The sequence below is a fragment of the Mangifera indica genome, chromosome 9 (assembly GCF_011075055.1).
Source record: "Mangifera indica cultivar Alphonso chromosome 9, CATAS_Mindica_2.1, whole genome shotgun sequence".
In the NCBI taxonomy this organism is placed as follows: Eukaryota; Viridiplantae; Streptophyta; class Magnoliopsida; order Sapindales; family Anacardiaceae; genus Mangifera; species Mangifera indica.
Genome location: NC_058145.1, coordinates 11,518,623 through 11,528,499, shown reverse-complemented (window position 1 = coordinate 11,528,499; position 9,877 = coordinate 11,518,623). Strand labels below are relative to the sequence as shown.

At 33.6% G+C, this 9,877-nt stretch overlaps 1 protein-coding gene across 1 annotated transcript; it reads left to right on the top strand.

Moving 5' to 3' along the window:
• Positions 1–4,890: 4,890 nt before the first annotated feature.
• Positions 4,891–7,566, top strand: LOC123225508. Its single transcript, XM_044649482.1, has 5 exons — positions 4,891–5,092; positions 5,251–5,351; positions 6,072–6,153; positions 6,240–6,325; positions 7,113–7,566. Exons 1-5 carry the CDS (start codon positions 5,051–5,053, stop codon positions 7,366–7,368), a joined length of 567 nt encoding a protein of 188 aa, XP_044505417.1. The 5' UTR covers positions 4,891–5,050; the 3' UTR covers positions 7,369–7,566.
• The last annotated feature ends 2,311 nt before the right edge of the window (positions 7,567–9,877 follow it).

The following is a 9,877-nucleotide window of genomic DNA, read 5'->3' as shown; positions in this document are numbered from 1 at the left end:
TACCCCTGCCCCTGCCCCTGTCCCTGTATTTGAAATACTTTATTTTTCAATAAGAATATTAATGCAGTGTATACTAAAGTTGAGGTTACTAATTGATCCAAAGGTAAGGATGTGCATTTAGTTTCAACTAGTGATGTCATACACAAAATCATACTCTCCCTCTCTTAGGCATTTTCATGTGTGATTGCAGCTAACTTATTCCACAAGATTCCTAAAATTCAAAAGGATAAAACTATAATACAAACTGATTTGTGTAGATTAAGGTAGCAACTTATTTTTTTTTACTACAAAATCACTTAATTAAATATTATTATATCACATTGTAAAAATAATTTTATATAGTTTATTTGTACACGTAGAATTACTCAACTCAAAACACTCTAGCACGCACACTTTCACATATTCAATCATATACATTAATAAACTCAAAGAGATCATAGGGCAGTAGAAAAAATAATACAAGGTTCTACCTCTTTTACACCTTGAGTTACTGGAAATTAAACTTCGGATTGGGTATCCTGACAGTTTCAGCTGCGGCATAAGAGATCAGTCATAAAGAACGAGAAACGATTGAACATCAGAAGATTCTCTCTATGTTACATGATAATACATATATATTTAGGTTCTATTCTCAGTAAATGAAAAACATACATATATATACACAAATATATTATAGACAAACATACAATTACTTAAAGCAGCTATAGCTCGAAATATAAGAGATCTAAACCCTACGCTGATATCAGTAGTTTGTAGGCAAATGGATAGGGAAGATGAATAGCAAAGCATCTGGATTTCAATTTTCAACTGGTTGGGAAGCAAAAGGATTACGTAGAAATGAAGAGCCTGTGATAAAATACCTTGATCGTTGTTGTACACCCTACTCTTTACACGATCAAACTGAGCAGATGTCTGTTGGTTGATATGAAACTAATTATGAACAGTCATATATCTGCCGATGCAGCATCATCAAGATTCCCATTTTCGAAAGGAACTTTTCGAGTAGTAATCCACTCGATGAAGCCCTTATTAAAGTTTGTGAATCTTGCTGATGCCGCATCCGCGAATACTGGCTGGTGGTACTCAGATCTTCCCGTGTATGTATCAGTATAAATTAATAGATAAACAGAAGCCTAATCAACTCCGAAAAAAAACAAATCCATTTAGTAATTAAAGTTTAAAGAAACCTCGATAAAGGAGCAGCAAAGCCAAGAAACCCACCCGAGTAAATCATTATGTAACTATACCAAAAAGACCCACCATCAACGTTAGCCCCAAAAAACGAGCAATGAGTAAGAAGAAATAGAAAGTCTATAGCTATGTATTCCATACTATATCTCCTAGATAAAATTATTGACCCCGATAAAACAAACGCCAGCTAAATTTGTTCATGGATCTGACTTATACAGTTGAAAAGCGACAAAGAAGATATAATATGAAAAGGAAAGTCATAATGAAGAGAACGAATTGAACTAACACAAAGCAAACCTTGTGACTGTAGTAATGAGGATTGAAAGGAGAAGCGAGGGTATATATAGAGAAAGCTGAAGTATACGATTGGTTTAGGTTTAAGAATAACAATCCTAGTGTGTTCAAACCTAGCGCACTTTCGCATACAGGTGTCCTAAAAAGAACTGGGGAACAAAGTTAGGTGCAGTGATGGCCTTAGAAGATTAAAAAATAACTATGCATAATATATTTATGAAGCCATTTGTGAAGCGTGTACACTAGCATTTCATGTGGACTGTGGGGAGAGTTTGTCAGGGAAATGACCCCCCAGATATCAAAAGTCTGCCTTCTTTAAGAGATTCTCGCTCTCACTACTCGCTACTTTTGCTTTTAAATTCTGCACTCGTACCTACTTGCCTTAAATCTATTTGTAACTTTGTGCTATATTTAATAGTCTTCTCTTATCTTTACTTATGGTTTGAGTTCAGTATCTTTGAAGCTTAGGAATCAATTATTTGAACTTCTTGCTATGCAAGCTGAAGCGTAAAAGCAATTCTAAAAGAGGTTTAAGCCACACTTTAGCGTATAAAACACAAGTGAGACCTAATTATATATTTCCCTGTCAATTATATATAGATCAGTCCATATACAAACTCCAAGTGTACTTGTTTCTTAATCCTTATTCTGTAGAAGAACTTGATTCTTCAGGGAACACAATCAGTTCCTCAAATACCTTTAACACCTATAACTTATCAATAAAACTATATATATACACTTTTAGTAATATAATTGGGTATATAAATAATGTATTATCATATGAACACAATTGAGTTTATCAATAATGTATTATTATATGATTAAGCGATTTAAAATTAAAGATAAATTAATACTCAATCACATAATGACACATTATCTATATACTCATTTATGTACTCAAAAGTATATACATATAATTTTACTCTTATATATTAAACACATATATCTATAGGCTTAATTTTTGTCCATTGTAAGTGTTAAGAAACATTAACCCTAATCTTGAAGAATACAGCCACAAGTTTATTAATTCTCGATCCACATTTTCCACTAGAATTTGCAGTAGTCTACTTTCTGGCTTCAACTGTTGCACAAGTCTCCTGGGTTCCTAGTAAAATTTTAATTTGGTGCACTAGCATTCCATATTCTCCCTATCATAACCACAATTTGTATTAGTAATTTGACATTACATTTACCGTATCTAGTACTTCGATTTTGAAAATTGCATCATACTGCACTGATGAAAGATGGGAAAGGCATCAATTCAGCTTCGAGAAAAAGTGAAAAGCTCAGTTAATTCTTTAAAAATGGGCAAGTGGGATTAATTAAGATTAGTTTACATGGTTCTTTATAATTATGGTTGTAATTAGCGGTTACTTGGCAGCACAACGTGACGTGTAAAGAAATGATATAGGATTGGGATTTTTTATTCGGCGTAATGTGAGGGAATCTCAATTATGATATGTGGGTGACAATTTTAACAAAGGTTACAAAGTGCTTAAAGTGGATTAGTATTAGTTTAGTGGAGATTAACATATTAATAATCCCTCCGCCGCCTGTTCAGAGTTTTTTTTATTATCGGAGAAGATCATTATCCTTTACCAAGTTAGTGCTATACCTATCATACTCATATGTAATCATCTATCATCTTTAGTATCATTAGTTGAAACTTTAATACTGATTAATTTTTTACCTTGAAACATGGAACTATACATTATGAGTCTATTAGATTGAAATCAACATGTTATTGATTTCAACATTAAGTTTTTTTTTTTTAATAATTGGGACTTTATTCGTATTGGTTAAATGGATAAATCCAGAGCACTATAATCAAACTCACAACTACTATATCAGATAAATCAAATTTTATAGTTTATTTACAATTATTTATTTATCTTTTTATTTTATGTGTCATTAAACATTAGATTATGGTGATAGAAAGATTAATAAATAATAGGCCAAATTACAATTTCTCACCCAAACTTTGGTAAAATAAAAATTTTCACCATTTAAATTTGGAAATTCAATTTTCCTACATATCATCCACTTCTCTTAACGTAAATTATTGCATACATGGAAGTGTAGGAAAGATGTTTTACATGAAAAAATTGTTTGACACGTTGAAGTAATAGTCATTCAATCTCATTCAATTGTCAATCATCTTCGTTATGATAGTTCTATATAGTTTTTTTGTTGAGTGTTTGGTATCCTTTGGTACAATGAATCTCTACTCTTCTACACAATGTTGTGTATTATTTATGTTAGAAATCAGTTCTAAAATTTGACCTAATTTTATGAAGTTTATTGTGGAATTCAAAGAATCAATTGCCAATGATAGTTTCGATGAAGTCTAAATAAATGTTTCGCATTTCATATCGAAAATCAGACACATTTAATTTTTTTTAATTATGTTGCTAAATCTTGGGATTGGACGAGGGAATGTATTATTGGAATTTTAGAGTTTTGAGAAGAGAAGTGTTACAATTCGTGAGTCCAATCGATATGATAATTTTGTGAGAAAGTTGAACTTGAAGAGGTGAGGGTGCAAGAGGTTTTTTGAGTAAATATTAAAAAAAAAAAAAAGTATATAAATAATAATACAAAAGTGAAACTCCTAATTCAATTATTAAAGGGCATTTTCATTTTTCTATTAAATTTATTATAAAATCTAACAAATTTCACTAAGAGAATTGTCGGATAAATGAAAAATGAACTTTCCAAATTAGATGAAATATAGTCATTTAGTCTAAATAATAGTAACAAGCATTTCAAGATTCAGAAGCTCAAATTAGGTTGAGCTTGGCTAAATATGGCCTTATATTTGTTCCAAACTATAGAATGTGACCTTACCCAACTCTCATGGATTTTGTTGTTGGAATATTTATGCCGGCTACACAAAAATCGAGTAAATATATAGTCCAAATAGAATTTTTCACATATATAATGCGATCATATTGAAAAACCCTAATACACGTCACATATGGTTAATTAATTTGGGTTATAAGGATTATTAGGCTTTTAATGGGAAAACATAGTAAACTTATTATAAGTTAACGGCTAATTTTCCTTTCCAAAACTGGTGATAATAACTCCATCCAAAAAAATCATTATGCTTTTTAGTGTTATTGAAAAGGAAAACTAGTTCTCCAAATCGATAATCGATCAAGACGATTTCTGCATCAAATGACTCAATAAAAGTTTGTTTGAATCCTTACAGTTCATATTATGATATTATATGACCATTTGTATATGGATGGATGGATTTGAGTAAAAATCCATAGAATAGATAATTGTTTGATTGTATTAGATAATTTAATTTTCCGACAATTAGTATCAAAACCCATACATATATATAAGTTATAAGGCCCATTCATCAATATACAAATTCATGTCATAATAGAGAGCAGGCCCATCAGAGGAAGAGCTCTTAATTCTGGCTACTTGCGTAGCCCTGGGTTTCCCTTGTTGTCGGGGGGAGGACTGGAGCTACAGCACACGAAGTTTCACAGCTAAATAGGTTTACGATTTCTTGATTTGAGGCCTTCTTACCAAAATTCATAAGCTCAACATGGCACGGCGGGAGCTTTCCAGCACTTTAAAGAACTTGAAGGTAATACATAACTGCAACCTTTGAAGATTTGAACTGGCTTTTGCTTTTACTTAAATGCGTTTCTTGATTCCGTTAGTTTTTGCGTTAAATTCATCTCGATTAGTTATTAGGAATAGTGAGCTGATATGGGACTTTTTGATTTTTGATAATTGAAATAGTTTATGCAAAGGGCGGCTCCTAGAGAGGAGAAAATTAAGAAAGAGGAAGAGGTCAAGCCTGATGAAAACTTTATATTTCCTGGAGCTGTTAAAAGAAAATGGTATTATTACTTTTTCGGCTTTTCTGCTTTGGTTTGAACTCTTGTTTCAAGTCCAATGACTTTTTTTTAATGCTTTTGAACTTTTAATTTCAGTCTGACATTATTCTGCTTATTTAATGATGTAAATTTATTGAAAGAGTTGGATTTATAACTCAAATTACAGACCATAATGCCTCAGCTGAGGTTTAGTTTAGGTTACTAGAGATTATATTTTATATGTTCATATACCTTAAATGAAGGTCCTTGATGTGAAAAGTCTAGAACTTTTGTTTCTGAAATAAGGGATACTGAATATATCAGTGCAAAGGCCTTTGCTTTTCTGAGTATGCATATTTTTAGCCGGAAGCTATTGTCAAATATGCAGAACACATGTGGAATCAAAATGTTGCGGTGATCTTGTTGAGTTCACAATGTGGTTACTTTAAACATTTGTCATTAGCGCAAGTGAAATCTGTTGAGACTTTAATGAATAGGCATTGGGGTTTTACATTTGAATTGTATCGGGAACAGAATAGCATCTTCCTTTAAAGATGTATTTAAACAACTTCAACTCTAGAAACAGATTTGTAGATGTCCACCATGGTACAATAACAGTAACCATCTATCAGAGCTGCAGTTTTAGTTAATTTTTCAGTAATGATTTTCATGTTATGACAGGATTTTATACCTATCTTTTTTCTTCTGTGTGATGGTTTGTAATGTATCATTGTCTGCATGCAGTCTGGTTATAATGGAGGGGGATCCCCATCCAGGAGCAGTTGTAGGCCGAATGTCATTTCAAAGTTTCAATCCTTCTATTGATGTGAGTATACTGGTCAATTTTGACCTAAAAAATTTTCCATTTGGCAATCGACTGCTTTCCCTCATTTCTCAGCCTTGTCTTGGTAGAAACTGAATGAAGCTGCAAACATTCTTCAGCAACCAGAAGCATCTGCTTCATGTTCTGGCAATCAATCTGTTAAAAATTCAGAAAGGTCAGTTTATTTTAAATTTTGATTATCTCTGACTCAATCACCCGGATATACTGTCCACTGCATTTGAGTGACTTGTTTGAAAATTATTGGAATGTTTACTGTATTTAATGCTAAATTATACAGAGAGTTGGAGTTCTGTGCTCAAATGCATTGAGTTAAATCCTGAATTTCCCTTATTTTTTAAGTTTGCCATTTCTAAAATTTATGGCTGTTCCTGAAGTCACTAGACTAATCCGTTGCTTCAGGTTGCGGGCATAAGGCTTAATTCACAAAAAAATAAAGGAAATAAATGAGTACAATATGAGCATTTGCCTTTGTTCATTGATTGACAGACTTTTTCTTTATTAGACTGCCTGTGTATGATGATGGTTCCTTCTGAAAAGAGTTAATGGTTTTTGTGTGGTAACAAAGAAATTGTAGAAATTTGTAATAAATGCTTCCATATTTTGAGAGAAATTGGTTATGTGGTTGTGCTTCCATATACTTTTTTTTTCCCCACAATTCTCTATAAATTTGTTAGAGGAATGGGGGTTTTTATTTGTCACTATCCATGTGAAGCATGTCTGATCAAAGCATATTTGAAGAACTTATTTTGATTTTGGATGACCAATAAATCCCTTACTTCATAAGTATTATTTATGGAGAAATAGTAGAAAGATGTGCAGATATGGGTGAATTGGTGGATAGAAAATTTGGAATTACAATTTGTATGCTTACATACAGATGATATTTTTTAATTGTTACCTGCATTGACAGATTGTTATTTTCTTTCTTTTCTGTGGTATAGAGAAAATGGGTCTTCACAAGATGGAGCGGAGTGTTCGAAAGTTAGACTGCCTGGTGAGGGAAATATGAACCCTAAAAGAAAACAGTCTGAAGTAGAGTCTGAAAAGCAATATTCAAATAAATCACCAAAATCTGTTGAAGCTGGGATTCAATCATCACCAAGTAACCATAAAAGCTCGTACAAGCAACCAAAAGTTGATTGGAGTGTTCTTAGACCGCCAAAGTTCCCAGGGAAAAAAAGTGAGCATAATCAGTAGGTTTTACTGGCATTTTTTATTTAATTTCCTTTTATTTATTTCAGGTCTTAGTATTTGAAACTGTAAGCTTTTTGTGATCTTAGAATTTCCCTTTTTGTTCATTTGGCATTTGATTTTATTTGACCCCTTGCATACTCTTATTTCCCATATGTACTGAAAAAAAACCCAAATAAAAAAAAAAAATCTTGTTCTGCTTGATTTCAGAACTATTAGAATTGCGAAAAGAATAACCTGTATATAAACAATAAACACAAATTTGTGTACAAATGATAACATGTCATTATATGGTTGGATATTGTGATATTATATGGTGACATATCATCATTTGTAAACAAATAATCTAATCACATAGTGATATCATCGTTTATACACAAAATTGTATTCATTGCTTATAACCACAGTTTGATTGTTGCCAAAAACACTTTTTTACTTGATGCACCTGTTTGGTTGAAATTGAAAGGACTACGGTTTCTTTTAAAACAGAATAAAATGAAGAAACAGTCCCCAACATATCTTAAGGTATATTAATGCCAAAAACTATTAAGCAAAAGTCTTCTAAGCCCAACAAAACAGCAGTTGAAACAGAGTAAAGATTATGATAATATGGATTGGAGGAAGCACCAGAGAGCATGACTCACTCTCCGTTTCCAGCCTTGAAGAATCCACTCACCATCCTCATCAGTAACAAATTGTGAATTATAACTTCCTTTCCCTCAAAATTTCCTTATTCAACAGGAGTTGCCTGAACCCAGCCCTGAAATTTCCAATCGGCCTTTCAACCCTCTGTTCCATCTCTCCAGGTATAGTGGCCTCAAGCCTATCAAACAATGCTGAGAATTGAAATAAAGCCTCTCGGAATCTTGTGATAAAGCATGGTGCACTGTAAGTACCGTTAACCGCCCCATTGGATGAAGATATCTGGATTAATTCTCCTGATTAGTCTTAAACCAATGTCCCTTGGGTTGTTGATGACGTTCACTTTGTCATCCGGTACAAACGGTTAACAACAGCTATCTCATCCCTGTACTCTCACAGTATCTTTTCAAGGGTTGCCGCATCTGTTAAACTCTGTGGGTCGAAATACCGGTTGAGAAAATTCAATTCCTGTTATATGAAGCTTGGAAGGTCCACCAGGCCGCCATTGGAAACCATAAAGGATGCCGAAATGAATAACCTGGAACCCTGTTGCTTTCTCTGACAGTTTCATAATGGTTTTGTTTGAAAGGAAGTAAATAACCTGTAAGCTTTTAGGATACCAGTTTTAGATACTGTAACTTACAATTGGGGTATAGGCTGGAGTTTCTGTGTAATCGAGGCGTGCCTCAAAACCATTAACAAAATAATGTGCCATTCACTGAGTTCCATCTCCAAATGCAGAAGATTGCTGTTTGATTTGTTTCGTTAGTTCATCTGCAGTCTTTTGTTCATAGCTAATTACAGCTTCTGCACACTGAGTCCGGAGATTAGACAAATCCACCACTTCTCTTCTATTCCCCCTTTTCTTTTTGGCGTGTTGCATTCCTCCCGGTCTGTTATGTTGCAACGGCTCCTTAGATCTATTGAGGAGTGGCCCATGACAAGAAAACAATTCTAAATGGATATTCTCAGCCTTGCAGAGTAATTTTTCCTCGTACATCTCTGTTTCTTCCGGGTCTGCAAGAGAAAACGCTGGACGCTTCTTGCTCCTCCCATATTTCAGAAAATCACTATCATGACGCTGATAATTTTTCCGAGCTCCTAACCCATCTGGAGGAGAATAACTTATAGTCTTCTCTGCCACCGTTACTGCCACTACTTCTGGCTTCGAAGGCTTTGATTAGTTGCTTTAGGCAGCAACATTTACACCACCTTTAAGAAATCTCTTACAAGCTTCTCCTATTCCTCCCTGGAACCATTCAAAAGGTTGTGTCTGACTATACAAATGTGGTACCAAGGAGCTAGCAAACGCAGAGCTAATAAGAAAACTTTGAAGTAGGGATTGATCACGTGTCTATTACTGCTATATTTACTGCATCCAGCAATGAAATAATCGTCTCAACTGTAGATGTTTTGGTCGAAATTGGGAGGGACAGGGTATCATTGGTCAAGGACATCATAGAAGGATCTTTAAGAGAGTCTGTGTTGGGTTTAGGGTCTGAAAATGGAGCTTCCTATTGAACTAGTGGGAGAAAAGGGTGGGTGAGGATATGTGGAATCACCATTATGATTCAGAATTTGAGAGACTGATGAAATTGAACCATTCTCAAATTGAAATCCATACATAGAACCATGTAAAGCTATTCACAAACACCAATACCAAAAGAACTGGATACAAGTGAATTCCTCTATTTGGTTGTTGAACAGAAATTTACGGCAGAAGTGTTAAAAACTAAAACATTGATGATCTGAGAGCCACTAACAGAACTGAATATAATTAAAGAATACCAAGAGAACACAGAAAAGAATGAAATTATGAAATAGAAGTGGCAAGACCAGATGAAAAGCAGGACAATCAACAATTATAAAAAAA

What these genes read in the sequence shown, in the direction of transcription:
- LOC123225508 (XM_044649482.1), top strand. Translation starts at nt 5,051, where the DNA reads ATGGCACGGCGGGAGCTTTCCAGCACTTTAAAGAACTTGAAG. An exon ending in GCACTTTAAAGAACTTGAAG is followed by an intron (nt 5,093 to 5,250) that starts GTAATACATAAC and finishes TAATTGAAATAG; the next exon opens with TTTATGCAAAGGGCGGCTCC. An exon ending in GTTTCAATCCTTCTATTGAT is followed by an intron (nt 6,154 to 6,239) that starts GTGAGTATACTG and finishes TTGTCTTGGTAG; the next exon opens with AAACTGAATGAAGCTGCAAA.